We start from the raw sequence: 16,968 nt of genomic DNA on the forward strand, positions 1-16,968 counted from the left end.
TTTTTTCCATAAAAGGTCACATATTTCCAGGTTTAGGGGACTAGGACATGTATATCTTTGCAGAGCTGATTATTCTGCCTATCACAAGGATGAAGTTGATTTTCAGAAGTAAGAAAAAGTTAGATGATTTTACTATTCTCTCCCTTTTAAAAATGTTTCTTCAAAATTTGAACAATAAAATTTGTTAATTTTAAGAAGTTACTGTTAATTTTTTGGATCTGATAATGGTTGGCTCAGATTTTTTTGGTTTCTTATTTCTCAGAGACATGTATTAAAATATTCACAGATAAAATGCTATGATGTCTTGGATTTGCTTCAAAATAATCTTATATTGAAGGAATGAGTAGGAATAGAAGTAACCAAGTTGGCCACAAGTTGACAATAGAAGAAGCTGATTGATAAGTATGTGGGGGTTCACTGTGCTTTGTCTTTATATGTTTAAAATTTTCCATAATGAAAAGATTTTTTTAAATTCGCCTTTATATTTGCGTTTTATTTCTCTGCTAACTTCCACCACCTCAAGGCTTAATATTACTCCAGTCACCCACTTTACTTTTACTCCATATTTTATTTCTTCATTTCCTCACCTGAGGACAATAATAACAACATACTGTGCAATATTTCATTTAACTTTCACAGCAATCCCTCGTGCATTGCTATTGTTGTCTGTATTTATCTCCATTTTGCAGACGAGGGAAGTGAGACTTAACAAGATTAAGTACCGTGCCCGAGGTCAGGAAGTCATAGAGCTGGAATCCAAATGCCTGGTTCATAAGGTTTCAATGAAGGACTTCATGAGATAACTTATGTGAACCACCTAGCATGGGCCTCATACAAACAGAGAATTTCATGTGTGTCACTTCTTACAACTATAAGAGAGACGAAGAGAAGATAGGACATGTATTGCCTCTCACAGTAACAGTTTGACTTCTGTGAAGGCAAAACACAGATCTCACCCAAGGCTGTGGAGGGAGAGCCACAGAGGGTGAAGCATCCTTATCTCCACACCTGCCGTCCCTTGGTGCTCCACATGCCGCCTCCCCCCCAACCCCTCATCGCTGTCCCTGCTCCACCACCCCAACTCTCCCTGCTGCCATTGATTTCCTTTTAGACAGGTGTGCAGGGTGGGAGGTTCAAAAAGAACAAAAGAGAAAAGAACAGAAAATTTGCCAGGAACATGAAACTTGCCTCACTTTCCAAGCTCAGAAATTCTGCCTCAGTAATTCAGCAACATGGATCACCTGCCTACCTCCCTCACCTCTAGGTCCTCCTGTCTCCAGCCAGGGCTACCCTTCCCACCCAGCTCAGCCCTCTTTTTCCATCCCCTCCTGCTTCTGTCTAAAGGGGGAAGCCTCTCCTCAGCTGATTGTTGGGATGAATCTCACCGGGCCACGGAGACCTTTCCCACCCGTCAGCCAAGCAGTGGTCTTCACCTCCCAGGCTCGAAGGTAGCAACAAACACCGCAACCACAAGGTCGGTCATCACAGCCTCCAGGGGTCGTGAGCAGGAGAGCGATTCTCACAGCTCCATCTCTCCTTTTCCCCCCTGTTCATTCATCATCCTGTAAGTGGGACTCCCTTCCCCGGAGCTCATTTGTGACAGTGGGTGGCCAGAAGAAAAAACAAAAGGGGAGTCATATACAGGAAACAATGTGTAGAATGAAATGTGGGCAGTTAGAAACATCCTTCACCTAGCTATGCGCACTCTTGTCAAGAAAAGAACTGTTTCTGGAGTCCCCAGTCCAAGGGTCAGATGTTGTATCAGCCTCCCAGTAATCAAGCACGCCTGGATTTTATCCTGATCTTAAAAGTGGAAATGACAAACAAACAACAAAAAAAAAACTCCCAAAAGACAAGCAACTTGGTGGATGCTCACGGCTGGTGAGCAACAGCACAGACATAGATCAATCTGATGATTCAACCCAAGCTCCTTCTACCAGGCTTGGGGTTATTCAGAAGCTGTTTTTCAATTATTCACAGGCTGTCTCGGGAAGTTAAACAGGATGTGCAGAGGGCCCCTCAGAGAGTCATGAATGCCAGCAGAGTCGAACGCTTCTTGAGATGCTCAGCACTAGAGAGGCGGCTCCCAAGGAACCTGGACATAAACTGAAACCAGTAAAATTTTTGAACATTTGCTGAACAAGCATTCAGAACTGCTAAGCTAGTTGTGTGAGTCTTATTTTTAATGAGTGTCTGCATAGATGAGATGGGATCTCTTGTAAAAATGACAATCAGTCCTGCTGAGGCTGTTTTTGACATGTGAATTTAAAATTCCATCTTCCTTCAAAACGGGTGACCAATAGATAATAAAAACATTTTGTGATGACAGCTGCCCTGACTGGGAATTGGGGAGGGGTGAGTGGTGGGGAGGAGGTAGGGAAGCAAAGAGAGTGTGGCTGCGAGGCACTGGAGAGCCCCAGCAAGGAGGGCTCTATGTGCCTTGCCAAGAAGCTTAGGCTGCTGAGGGACTGAAAGCCATATGATTGTGCCTGGGCAAAACAAACGTTATTCATTAACTTCAAAGTGCAAATGGCCAAGACATTGTCTATTGGCATCCAGCTCCACTTGCACCTGCTTCTATGTCCTCCCCTGGGTGGTGGGAGCCGGGGCCCTGGGAGGTGCTCATGCTGACAGGGTTCTGCATACAGTCTAGGCTTCACCACAGATATATATTTATAGAGATCTAGAAGGCAGAAGGGAGGTAACAGACATTCTTCCTCTGAGAGAAACTGTTCTGGACAGAAAATGTGACCCTAGATTCACAGGACAGAATTCTTATAGTAGGCCATGGCTTCCCTGCCAGTTACCTCACTCAAGGCTGCTGAGTTGCTGGGAAGTTGGCAGCAGTTTCCTACACATTTCAGACGTCCTAGAAGCAGCAGCCACTTTCTGACTCCCTGCACCACAGGCGCAATGGTAAACCCTACAGGTGGCTGACTTGCTCCTGTAGCTCTTCTGTTAATTTTGCCAGCAACTAATTCCACGGAGCCTCTGGAAAACCCTGATAGGAGAGTCACAGCATAGCACCGTAGGGTCTTAAAGCAAAGCTGTGCCCTATTCCAGAAATAACTACTTTCCTTTTGAGAAGCAGTTCCTACCTCGCTCCTAGGGCTGACTGTAGGAGACCACATGATCTGAACGGGCTACTGTGAACTAGATGTTCTCTGATGCCCAAGTCACAAAGGTGGCTTTATGTATGCAGCAGCATGGCATCATCCAGTGACAGAAGTAATATTGGTTTCAGTCAGGTCCTGAAGGCACCAGTAGGTGCCTTCCTACTTATAGGAATCCATAAGCGGGATTCCTATAGTACCTCTCTCCACTCCATCAGTCTTCACCTATGGCTTCATGGGGAGTTCTTTATGATCAGTTGACTGAGGAAGAAAAAGTTCCGACAAAGTTCACGAACGGATCTGCACAGGGTGCTGCACCAACTAGATGAAGAGTGCTACACATTATACGGAACATAATGGGGAGGGAAATTCTCCCTCTGGGCAATACTTTAAAAAAGACCACTGGTTGTTCATTTTGCCTGGAAAGAAAGATGTTTACAGGTAGAGATCTATGCTGATTTATGGGAGGTAGCTAATGATTTGGCTGGATGGTCAGGGATTTAGAAGGAACAAGACTAAGAGATTGGTGGCTATAAGGTCTGGAAAAGGGATTTGTAGATAGTCCTTTTGGAATGGGCACAACGTGAGGATATCTGTATGCTGTGTGAATGCTTGCCTTAAGATGCCCACAGCAGGCAAGGCTTTTAATAATCTGATGGACAAGATGAGCTATAGATGTCAGCAGCCTCTTTCCCTAGCCACACCTGGTGAACAAACGAAGTGGCTATGGTGACAAGGATGAAGTTTTTGCATGTTCTCAACAACAACGATTTCTCTTCTCCAAGACTGGCCTGCCCAACCTACCAATAGCAAAGACCCTAATATAACATCAATCCCCAGAGGGACTAACTGGACACTTTGTGGCGGGTGGATTACACTGGACCCCTTTCATCATGGCAGGAGCAGCTATTTTTTTATTTTTAAGATGGAGTCTCGCTCTGTCGCCCAGGCTGGAGTGCAGTGGCACGATCTCGGCTCACTGCAAGGGGAGCAGTTATTTTTATATTTACTGGAATATGTGCCTGCCCTGCTTGCAATACTTCTGCCAGCTCCACCATCCATGGCTTTACCCATTGTTACGGTATCTGCATAGCATAGGTTAATTGCAAGTGGTGGAGATTGACTACATGCCTATATTCTAGGGCAAATAACCCTTGGCTGATACCATGGGATGTATTAACCATGGGATGTACCCTTGGGTCAGTGAGTTACTTTGGAACAAGATGAATCAGCATGCCAGAATAATTGGACTGATAGTTTGCACCTGGTTTTGGTGGAGCCTTGGAAGGGGGATTTCAATTATTAAGGCTGGCCACATAGCTACAGCATGCTTATATGACCAGCTCATTTTAAGATACCCCAACCACAACCAGGTTCTCCGCTACTGAGATGTTTGACATACGTGCCCATGGTAATAAGAGACCTGGAGACAATACATGTCCAGTGTGACCCAGCATTGTGAGGATAAAGAAGTCTGCACCTGAGCTATCTGGGCCCCTTTCAATGCATATCCATTTTCTGCTACTATTGTACTGTATGTACAGATGTCTATTCAATAGTCAAATGAAACATAACAGGTATTTTTGTATGTGAATTTGGAGTTTGAGGGAAATATTGGGGAAGAAATATATACATATTTAGAAGTCATAAAAACACTGATGTTATTTGAAACTATAGGAGTAGATGAAAACAGAGAAGAAATCTGAGGACTGAGCCGAGGTCCCTCCAACATTGACCAGGAAGAGGAGGGGACACCAATAAAGGAGCTCAAGTAGTAGTGACCAGAAAGAGGGGAGACACCAGGAATATAGGTGGCCCAAAAGACAGTGAATCTGGTGTTTCAAGGAGGGAATGATCAATCATGTCAAATGCTGCTGAGGGCTAAGATGTGGACTAAGAATTGATCATAGCATTTTGCAATATGAGACCATAATGCTTATAATAAACATGCTTCCAATAAAGTGGATTGAAGAGAGAAGGGAAGGTAATACAGAGAAGAGAGGAAACTTGGATACGTTTTTTGAGGAATTTTTAAAGAAATGGTAGGAAATCAGAAGCCGAGAGAGATTGTTTTAAGTGGGAGATATTACAATATCAGTTTTAAGAAATGGTAGGAAATCAGAGGCCGAGAGAGATTGCCTTAAATAGGAGATATTACAATATGTTTTTTTTGATGGTGTAAGCAATCAAGCAGGGAGGGAGAAAGTGATAGTATATTATCACTTCTCTCTCTTTTTTTTTTTTTCTGAGATGGAGTCTCACTCTGTCACCCAGGCTAGAGTGCAGTGGTGTGATCTCACCGCAACCTCTGCCCCTGGGCTTAATCGATCCTCCCACCTCAGCCTCCCAAGTAGCTGGGACTACAGTGCACACCACCACACCCAACTAACTTTTTGTATTTTTTTTTTGTAGAGACAGGGTTTTGCCATGTTGCCCAGGCTGGTCTTGAACTCTTGGCCTCAAGTGATTGGCTTGCCTTGGCCTCCCAAAGTGTTGGCATTACAGGCATGAGCCACTGCACCTGGCCTATCAGTGAGACAAGGCAAGGGAAATTGAGATCCAGGAACCAAGTGGAGAGGCCTGCCTTAGCTGGGAGCACCCGCAGTTCATAACCACATGGGGAATGGCAGAGTGTGGGGGTAGACAGATGTGGGGATGGGGCTGCAGATGGTCTTATCTGATGGCTTCTATTTCCTCAGTGAACTAGGAAGCAGCAGCAGCAGCTAAAGGTGAATGAAGAAGGAGGTGTGGGAGAGTTAAAGAGAGAGGAGAAAGCATGAAACAGTCATCTAAGAGGTCAGAAATGTAAAGGTGCACTTGATAATGGTTTTTAAGAATTTAAAGTGACACTAGTCAACAGGATTTTGTGGGATTTTTTCTTCTTTAAATATGTACAGCTACTTGGGTGCAAACACAAAATAGGTAAAGTGGGTTGTAACCAGGATTGGGCAGCCAGGTGAGTATGTCGGAGGGAAGAGCACAGGGGATGAGGGTGCATGCATGACATCATTATGATGGTGGCTGTGGAATCTAAGCCAGGGCAGGAGAGAAGTGAGGACATGAGGTGAGAGACAGTGTGAGGGTGATAGGACCAATCCTTAGAGATTCCAGTGGAGCCAAAGAATTATTGGTATCAGAGAGCTGCTTGAGGGATGCAATGGAAAGATATGAGGTGGCGTTCAAAGAGTGGGGTCTTAGAATCGAGATTTTTAAGGTGGTGGAGTTACTAGTAATGGCAAGGCTGATAGGCTGAAGTGAAGTGGAGGACAAGATCTTTCCAGGTGATGAACTCAAGGAACCAAGATGCCAGGGTGCTGGTGACTTGCCTAAATAAATACTGAAGCCACCAAGAATGATGACTCCAGTAGTGGTGGAAAAATAGTGAGCCAAAAGCCAAAATCTTCAGTGAATGCGGGGCAGGAACAGGAGAATGCAGGAGGAACGCTTGCTTCAAAGGAGCTAGAGCACTTCAGGGAGGAAGGAGGAAGCAGCAATGAGGAGCAGAGGCTGCCTGGCTCACCTTTAGCTCAGAAGTGTGCAGGGTTTGAAATACAAAGCAAAACCAGCCACAACTTAGGGACAATCGTGGAAAGCAGTGTCCTGAGGGTGCATGAGATGCAATCTTCTTACTCCAGTAAGGGACTTGGACAGGCTATGCTGCAGGATACACATGGCACCAGACGTGTGTGCGTGCACACACACACACACACAACCAGGCCCTCCTGGTGGCAGATCTGTAGCAGCGTTTTTACTCATAAAGTCAGCATGGTGCTGGGAAGCAGGCGAAGGGCCCAGAAATCAGAAGACCCCCATGGCCTCACTGCTGCCCCCTCAACATCACCACTGTGTAGCCAGCGCAGCCAGAGTCACTCACTTTGTTGCAGGTAGGAAAAATGAGGCTCAAGGAATTAACTGGCTCAATGATAAGTGGCAGAGCCAGGAACGATCCCTATGACTTCCGACATTTTCCAACCCTGTACTCTTTGCACTAGCCGGTTTCTTCCAAGTTTCCCCAAGATCAGAGTTATCTGGAGAAGCTTTGAAAACACAGATTCCCTGGACCACATCTCTGGAAATATGGATTCAGTAGGTCAGACACATGGCCCAGGAATCAGCATTTTAACAGTGGCCCCAGGTGATTTTTGTTTGTTTGTTTGTTTTTTTGAGACAGAGTCTTGCTCTGTCGCTCAGGCTGGAGCGCAGTGGCATGATCTCGGCTCACTGCAACCTCCACCTCCTGAGTTCAAGTGATTCTCATGCTTCAGCCTCACGGGCAGCTGGGACTACAGGCATCCACCACCATACCCAGCTAATTTTTTGTATTTTTAGTAGAGATGGGGTTTGGCCATGTTGGCCAGGCTGGTCTCGAACTCCTGGCCCCAGGTGATCCACTCACCTCGGCCTCCCAAAGTGCTGGGATTACAGGCATGAGCCACCGTGCCCGGCCTGCCCCAAGTGATTTTTACTATGACAGAAGCTTAGAAATGCTGTAGATTTCCACACTGTCTTCTTGATTTATTTTGTGCAGTTGAGAAAATTCACTCAATTTCCCAGCCTGTGAACTGGGCACCAACACGATGACCATTGTCCTGCACTAGTTGCCTAATACCTCTTAAGTGCAGCATCTTAATTAAAAAGCTAGAGACCCAATTTTCCAGCTAATGGAGTAGAAAATTAATACCAATATAGTACCAGGGTTTGGAAGGGAGCTCTGTGTGGGGATATAGGTTTTGAGGAGATACCAATCCCAACTTCATCACTTACCAAACTGGAGTAAAGCCACATTATTTAGCCCTAAGCCTCAATTTCACCATCTGTAATATGGGTATATTTCATAAGTACCTTAGGAGGTTTTGCAAGGCTTGGAAATATCGTGTAAAGGTCTGTGTAATATTTATATGGTTGGAGTTAATATGATAGCTGCTGGTAACAGAAGTAATAATAATAGGAGTTGTTGTTATTGAGATTTCCTAATCCAGCTTGGATCATTCTGTAAACCAGACAAGGAGATCTGCCCCCAGAATGAGTGCTCACTGTAACACCCATTATCAGTGGGCTTGGGCAACCCGAGAGAGGCTGTTCCAATCAATACACTAACATTTGCTTTGTCCTCATGCCTCACGCCCATGTTGACACAAGTGCCCATTAGAGGATGGTGAGCCGCAGCAGAAGCAATGGGCTGGAAAGAGGCAGCAGCACGCTGGATTTGGCACTCGAGGAGATAGTGTTTTCATCAATTGCAGGTTATTAATTCTGGGTTAAGATTGGATTGAGGTCATGTGCATTATCGTTCTTGGACCTACCCTCGGAAGCAATGTGGGGTTCCCAGCTCAATAAAAAAGTTGATCAAAGCTTCACATTGATCTCAACTGCAAGTGCCACTGCCAGTAATTTTACTGTATGATTCATGCTGTGTGGTTGGGGAATATAGAATACCCTCTTCTCTAGAGAGGAGGGAAAGCCACACAAAACTGTTTGATTAAGCTCAACAATTGTTACTGAACTTGAGTAAAAGTTCTGTCTCTGAAATTCTAACTTACAGCCATTTCTTCCTTCTGAAAGTAACCAAGGTTAAGACAAAAAGAAAGGCTGAATTGATTTGGATCTTGCCTGCCTTTCACGTAGCCACTTTTTACCTAATTTCTTCAATTTTTTTCTAAATTACAAAGAGTAACAATAAAGAGTTACATACATCATAGCTTGTCTATATAATGGAAAGCTGTGCAGTTGTTAAAAATGGTGCTAGGATCCCTGCTGTAGACCTGGAAATATTAGATTGCAAAATATTGAGTGAAAAAAGGAAGATACAAAACTGTATGTTTAGTAGTAGTCCATGTCTGTAAGGGGAAAAATGTGCACACACACACACACACACACGAAAGCAGGGAAGATATACACACGAAAAGTTTCTTTTCCTAAGTCAGGATTGCCCACTTTAGCAACATGACAATGATGAAAACTTCTGTTTCCAGTGAGGGGATATTCTTAATTTCCTTCTTTATGACTACTTATGCTACCCAGGTTTTCTTCATTAAATATATGTTGTTGGGGTAATTTTTAAAATGTGAGAAATAAAAAGGGGCAGCCCCAAACAGGGACTTCAGCACTCTTTGTAATGGTTTTTAAAATGGCAATACCTAAAGATCTAACATGGCCAAGATCGGTGGCTCACACCCCTAACCCCAACATTTTGGGAGGCCGAGGCGGGTGGATCACTTGAAGTCAGGAGTTCAAGACCATCCTGGCCAACATGGTGAAACCCCGTCTTTACTAAAAATACAAAAATTAGCCAGGTGTTGTTGGTGCGTGCCTGCAATCCCAGCTACTCGGGAGGCTGAGTCAGAAGAATCGCTTGAACCTGCGGGGTGGAGGCTACAGTGAGCCGAGATCGCGCCATTGCACTCCAGCAATGGGTGACAGAGCAAGACTCTGTCTCAAAAAAAAGAAAAGAAAAAAAGAAAACATCTAAGAGTAGAGCAAAAGTTAAATAAAATATGGTGTGTCATATACTGAAATACTCACTGGCACTAAAATTTCACTTTGAAGAACTACAACACCATGGTGAAGCACATGTGACTGACAGGCTTTCTCCGTACTACTCTAGTTCTTTTCTTCCTGTATGAGGACTGAAAGGTGAAGAACTATGTTCTCCAACCCCCATGATGGTGTGGGTCCCATAGGTGACCTGACCTGCTGAGCAGATACCTGTGCTCTCGCTGCTGCTGCTACCAGATCTCAGGCAGGTGTGTCCAGGAAGCCCAGGCTGACAGCTGTACTCCATCCCATGAAAGAAGCTGTAAGCCACTAAGCTTTTAAAATAAACCCCTTGCTACTTAAAGTTGAAACAGATGTAGGGGAAAAGTGGCTTACCTTATTTGTTTGTTTTCTTTCTAAAAAGTCAGATGCAAAACTCTCTAACTACAACATTATCATGGCATTTTTGAAAAAGAATAAAAACCCTATACAGAAAAAAGATCAGCAGGAAACGCAACCAAAACATAACAGCAATTGTCTTTGAGTACTGAGATTATAGGAAAATTTTTCTCCTTTTTAACATTTCTGTATTTTCCCAAATTTCTCTAATGCAAATATGTGTTATTTATAACTTTCAGAGACTTTTTATAAGAAATGAGCAACTGTCATTTGATTCCCTTCATAGACGTGCAAAGAGGATTCTGTGGTCTCTCCCTTCCCTCTGTGTGTCCCAGTGTGGACACGCCTTGGCTGGAGGCCCTGCTTGTGCCAGCCTCTCTTCCTCTCTTCTTTCCTCTTTGGTTCCACTGTACCTGTTCTTCCTTTTCCTGTTTAGTATTGACATTCATGGACACATCTTGTTTTTCAGATAATTTCCTTCCTTCAATTCCTCCATATGAGATTAAATAATAATAAATCACAATAATAGTAAATAATGGTGATTACAGAAATAATCATAATCAAAGCAGAGACCTTTGGCCCAAGTTGAGTAACTAGTTTGGTTTATTCTGCATCCTGCATCCCCGGATGAAGCAAACTTTTGTCTTTTTCCATCTGGAACTCTTAAAGTGGTGAGATCATCAAAAGGATTGACTGAAGCAGCAAGCAGAAAAGCACCTTCATTCACAAGATGCAACTGGTGAGTGCTGCAGGGGCCATGCAGGCAGCTACAGCTTGCAACCATCCAGCCACCGTGCCAGGGTATCGGAGTACTGGCAGTACCGGGACCAGGTGGGCCTGTGGAGAGAAGTGAACAGGAAGGGCTCCTCAAAGTCAGAACTCAGGGTCTCCAGGGCTTCACAGCCCCATTCAGGCCATTTACACCTGCCTGCCCCTTGGAGCCTTTGAGTTTTCCACCTCTGCCGTGGGCACGATTCTGAAGGCTTTTGTGCATCTCCAGTGCTGTCTTCATCACATCCTGGCTTGAATACTGGTGCTTCCTCCATCCTAGTGCCCACATCAGCCCCCACCTCATTCCATAAACCCCACATGGTGAGATGAGGAGGCTGAACTGTGAACTGTGAAATTCTCCCCCAACCCTGCAACGGAGGTATCATTTGCTTCTCTGAAGTGAGCTTCAGAGAAGTTCCGTGACTTTCCCAGAGTCACATGATGAGTCTTTGGCAGACCCTAGGCCTGCAAATAGAACCTTTGTCCCCTGGGCCAGGGCCCCTTTCACCTTTCCACGTACCTGCTCCGCTCTTCACCTTCCAAAATTCCTTCCAACTCTTTAGCCCCACCTAAGTCAGCTGCACTGAGTTTCTCTAACCTTTTCTCCTGGTGCCTGTAAAAGTGATTCCCTTGTTCTGGGTCCCCATGCCAGCACCCAGACTTCAGGTTCTCCAGTCCCTACCTCCAGGGTGGGGAGTCACTCAGGCCAGCTGTACGCCATTAGAAATCCTGTTTGGTCATCCCACCCCTCAGCGGGCCGGTTTCCACGGGTCTTCCAGGGTAGGAGGTCCTACAGTGCAAGACAGGGCTGTGGACCTCTGGCCCCTCGTAGTTACAGAGTGGCGGGGAAACATACACACAGGTATTTTCAGAAATCCCAAGGCTCTCCATAGCTCAGGGCAGACATTGCAGAAGGGACTCCTTGGGGCCATGTGTGATCTTAGTCTTCTCCCTTCCTGTCTGCCCCAACCCTGCAGAGCTGACCAACCGAGCTTTGGAGAACACGTGGCTGCCTGTTAGCTTAATTAGCTTCCTTCACTGGGAACCTCAGCAATAAGAAGGCCTTGATCTGCCTGGCTTAGCATAGCTCCACTCAGTGCCATACACTAAATATGGTTTTAGTTCATTAGGGCTTACTCTAAAGAATCAGCCAAGCTTCCACATTAACTGGAAACTCGGACCATATATGAAGGGTATTTCAAACACTCCAAAGTCAGTTAACATTAATAAGGGGACTTTCACTTTAAAATTACAATCTATTAAATTAGTGATGAAAATGGGTTACTGAATAAATAGTATTGAAATCAATGACTAGCCATTTAAAAAATATAAACCTGAGTCCCTACACCTCACTTTTTATACCAAAATAAATTCCAAGAAGGCCAAAATTTTAAGCATTAAAAACATAAAATCGTATTCTATTTTTAACTTATTTAACAAAAATTTAATATAGGGCTTAATTTGTGTGTGTGCCAGCACTGTTGTAATACATGGCTTACAATTTTGGCATACAAAAGACCTTTCTAAGAAAGAGATTTCACATAAATCTAGAAGCCACAAAAGAAAAAAACCAAGGGATTTGATTCTGTGAATCTGTGAAACTCTCGTAGGATAAAAATACCATAAAATCAAAATACAAATAACAAACCTGAAAAAATAGTTTATGCAAATAAAATGAATAAAGGTCTAATAAGCCTAATTTATAAAGGACACATAAAAGGTCAACATGAAGAAAAAAACTATTATCAACCCAATAGAAAAATGGACTAAGAATATAAGTAAACAGTTCACAGAAAAATAGCCAATAAACACATGAAAACATGTTCAACTTCCTTTGTAATTTCAACATGCAAAGCAAAACAGAATGACATCACTTTACACATCTCAATTTTCTAAAACCATACAGGTTTTTAACACCTCAGGCTGGTGAGCTGAGGAGAAACAGGCCCCTTCATGCAGTGTGGGTGGAGGAGCCCCTTCTCCCAGTGGCAGTTTAGCAACTGGTCTCTCCAACGTTTAAATGCACCAAATGGTCTCAATAAATCCCCTTCAAGGGATTTCTCTAAGGATACAATTGAAAGAACATAAAAGTTCTAAAAGCAAGACGCTCATGATAGAATTTTGAAACAGCAACAGCAGCAACAAAAATGGAACGAACTAAATTTTCTTCATTAGAGAACTGGCAGATAAATTACCTGCAACATCTATACAGTGGGGTACTAGCAGTTGTTACAGCGATGGCAGTGACCTTTAAGTAGTGATAATGCCAAGATTCATGAGCTCTATTAATAGCTGAAAAAAAGCAAGGTGCAGCTCAGTGTGGACACTGGGATTCCATGTGTGTTTTAAAATATCTGTGCGTACATTTTTCTCTGATTTCTAAGAATAATAACACTGGTGACCTTGAGGAGGCTGCTGATAAGAGGGAAAGGGTTTCTTTTTCATTTTTAAAGATAATAAATGGTAAATTTAAAAGTAAAAATGTTATGAATGACTTCAGGTTAGTGGCCCCAAATGCAGCCTCAGTTTTTCAACGAGCACATAGGGGGTTTCCATTATGTGCCAGGCGCAGAGCTAGAGGCTGGAGATATAGAAGCAGGAAAAACAATCTCTGATTGAATTTTTTAGGTTGGTGTGAAAGTCATCACAGTTTTTGCCATTAAGAGTAATGGCAAAAACTACCATTACTCTTAATGGCAAAAACCACGATGACTTTTGCAACAACCTAATAGTTCCAAAATACCTTGAAGACACAGAAAACAAAACAAAACAAAAAAAGCAACAACAAAAAGGCTCAGCCTCTGAGACAGACATAACCTTCTGGATCAGATTCTGGACAAAGTCTCTGCTGCCTTCAGGGCACATGATTTATAGTAAGGAACACCACCTACGCTTCCACTAGTGAAATTTGTCCACCTGCAGGCCTGTCCTTTCTCCCCCACCACCCTACACTGACTCTGCTCAGAAACCCTGAGTCTGGACTCACTGGAGTACTGGATAACTGTCCTTTGGTTGCCTTCTACATAACCACAGCATAGGTCTTCTGTGTCACCCATCCCCGTCTCTTTGAGTATAGCCTGGTGACCTGAGGCTTGGAATAGCACAGATCCAGGATTGATCATATTGCTGTGGCCACGAGTAGGTTATTCTACTTCTCTATGCCTTGGTTTTCTCATTTTGAAAATGAAGATAAGAATGCTCACAGCAGAGGGATTTGTGAGGATTCAATCATGATGTGCATAAAAATGCAATCAGTTAAGAAATTGCAGCTATTATTATAGGATTTCCTCTATTGTAAGATATCTTCTATTCTAAGATTCATCAATGATTTAATAACAGCTTTGGGGGCATAATACATTGATTACAAAATAAAGCCTAGTTTCAGAAATACTAAGATCTGAAAAATTGTGCCATCTGGAACTCAGGAAATATGACACTCTTTCTAGATCTATCTGGAGATTACAATGTCCAGAATCAACCAGGCAGGTAATTATAAAATGTGGGACGGGGGGAGAAAAGGTAGGGGAAGAAAGAAGTTTGTGGTGGTGCAGTGTTCACTGGGTAGTGTAGGCCTGCCATCATAAACAGCGTGGATGGAGATGGTAGCAGTGTAAGCTGGAAATGGAGGATTTTCATGCACTCCATTGGTTCAGCATATCAGAAAGACACTCACACCAGCAAAATCTCCAAACTGGAAACTAGGCCAAGAGATGTGCACACCAATCTACCCCCAAGTAGACGTCGGAGAGAAGGGTCTGGCCATAATCCAAGTAACAGTGAACAGAGACAAGAAAAAGCCACACAACCTGTCCATTTAGCAAATACTGAATATGGGTAACTCTGTCCTTATTCAAGGAAGGGTAAAGAGGATAAAGCTAACATGGGACCTATGCGGAAATATCACAAAAAGAAAAGGGGGCATCATAATAAAATTTCTTTATTAATATTTTTTTTGAGACAGAGTCTCGCTCTGTTGCCCAGGCTGGAGTACAGTCGCACAATCTTAGCTCACTGGAACCGCCACCTCCCAGGTTCAAGCGATTCTCCTACGTCAGCCTCCCGAGTGGCTGGGACTACAGACACATGCCACCACGCCCAGCTAATTTTTGTATTTTTTTTTTAGTAGAGATGGGGTTTCGCCATGTTGGCTAGGCTGGTCTTGAACTCCTGACCTCAGGTGATGCACCCACCTCAGCCTCCCAAAGTGCTGGGGATTATAGGCATGAGCCACCGCTCCCAGCACATCATAATAAAATTTATTATGAAAATAACATACTGCAGGATCCAGAAGTAAATTTTATAAAACTGACATCCTCAATAAGATGTCACCAGATATGACCTTTGGAAAAGTCATGGGAGTTAAGAGAGATTAAAAAAAGACAATCGTTTGAATTTTTAAGGCAGGTGGATAAGCTAACACAGAATTGCAAAAAAATTAAGGTAACCAAAATTCAACACCCATTCATGATTTTAAAAAAAAACTTTAACAAACTAGAGATGGAAAGGAGCACAATCTGATTAAGAGTATCTCCAGAAATTTAAAACATCAGATGTAATGACACAATATTAAACTTCTTTACCTATGAGACTAGAAATGAGACAAGGCTGCCACTATTGTCACTTCTATTCAACATTTACTGGAGATCCTAGCCAATGCAACAGGGAAAGAAAAAGAAAGAAAGGATATTGCAGAGCCAAATGTGAAAGATAAAACAATGAAGCTTTTAGGAAAAAAGGAGAATATCCTCAAGACCAAGGAATAGGCAGATATTTGTTAAAATAACCATAAAGGGAAAGCAATAATAAATTAGACTACATTGTGACTAAGAACTTCTGTTTATCAAGACACTCTTGAGAAGGTTAAAAAAAAAAAAAAAGAGCCAGGCATGGTGACCTGTGCCTGTTGTCCTCACTACTCGGGAGGCTGAGGCAGGAGGATCACTTGAGCCCAGGAGTTCCAGGCTACAGTGAGCTATGATAATGCCACTGCACTCTAGCCAGGGCGACAGAGCAAGGCCCCATTTCTTTTCTTTTCTTTTCTTTTCTTTTTGAGATGTCTCTTATAAAAAAAAGATAGAAAGGTAACTCACAGAATGAAAGATAGTTGCAATACATATATCCAACAAAAAAACTTTATCCAGAATATATAAATATCTCCTACAAATTAATAAGAAAAAGACAGCACAATAGAAAAACTGACAAAAGATTTGAAGAGGCACTTCACCAAAGGGGATACATAAATGGCCAATAAACATTTGAAACCTCATCAGGGAAATGCAGAGTAAAACCATAATGCAATACCACAACACAGTCATGAGAATAAACTGGAAATTACCAAGCGTGGTTGAGAATGTGAAGCAACTGAAATGCATAATTTCTGATGGCAGTGTACATTGATAAAAATCTCTTTAGAAAACTGTTTGACACAATATGGCAAATCTGAAAATATGCTTATCCTATGACTAGCAATTTTATTCCTCAGTAAAAACAATAGAAATCCTTTTACATATTCACCAAAAGATAAGTATAGACAGTCCATGGCAGCACTAAAAATGAAGAAACTACCAAATGCCCACAAATAGAGGAATGCATAAGTAACCTGTGGCGAATCCACACAATGGAATACTGTATAGCAATGAGAATGAATCACAACCACACACAAAAACATAAGCAAATGCAACAGTCAGTGAAAGAAGTCAGACATAGGCCCAACCACTTGTAAATTTTAGACTCTTCTAAGCAAATATCTGGCTAAAGAGGAAATTAGATTTGCATTTATCTTGGCAATAAATATACAAAAATCAGTTAATGTACCAAATACATAAAGAGCTCTTTCAAATAATATAACTTGAATTTTAAAATAGGCAAAGAGCAAAGAAGAAAAAAATTACAAAACAATAGTAATATATAACAAACATGGGGGGAAACACCCAAATGGGATATGATAAAAGACAAAAGAAGATAAGACAAAATTGTTATTCACCTTTTTTTTTTTGAGATGGAGTCTCACTCTTTTGCCCAGGCTGGAATGCAATGGTGTGATCTTAGCTCACTACAACCTCTGCCTTGTGGGTTCAAGCGATTCTCCTGTCTCAGCCTCCCGAGTTGCTGGGACTACAGGCACGCACCACCACACCCGACTTATTTTATTTTATTTATTTATTTATTTTCAGTAGAGACGAGGTTTCGCGATGTTGGTCAGACTGGTTTC

The 16,968-nt window shown here is 42.8% G+C and overlaps 1 protein-coding gene across 5 annotated transcripts in view; it reads right to left on the reverse strand.

Moving 5' to 3' along the window:
* The window catches only part of LYZL4 (lysozyme like 4), a 114,534-nt gene that overhangs the window by 27,895 nt on the left and 69,671 nt on the right, over positions 1-16,968 (reverse strand). For 3 of the 5 annotated variants that reach the window (XM_055109735.1, XM_055109736.1, XM_055109734.1), the window contains exon 5: positions 10,202-10,823. The exons of 1 other annotated variant lie outside the window; for it this stretch is intronic. In XM_055109735.1, the coding sequence (XP_054965710.1) occupies positions 10,754-10,823 (70 nt within the window). In that variant the 3' untranslated portion in view covers positions 10,202-10,753. Of the gene's footprint in view, positions 1-10,195; positions 10,824-16,968 lie in introns of those variants that run through there. One more of the 5 variants, XM_063602280.1, reaches the window with a different exon arrangement.

Source organism: Pan paniscus, chromosome 2 (genome assembly GCF_029289425.2).
Source record: "Pan paniscus chromosome 2, NHGRI_mPanPan1-v2.0_pri, whole genome shotgun sequence".
Taxonomy (NCBI): domain Eukaryota; kingdom Metazoa; phylum Chordata; class Mammalia; order Primates; family Hominidae; genus Pan; species Pan paniscus.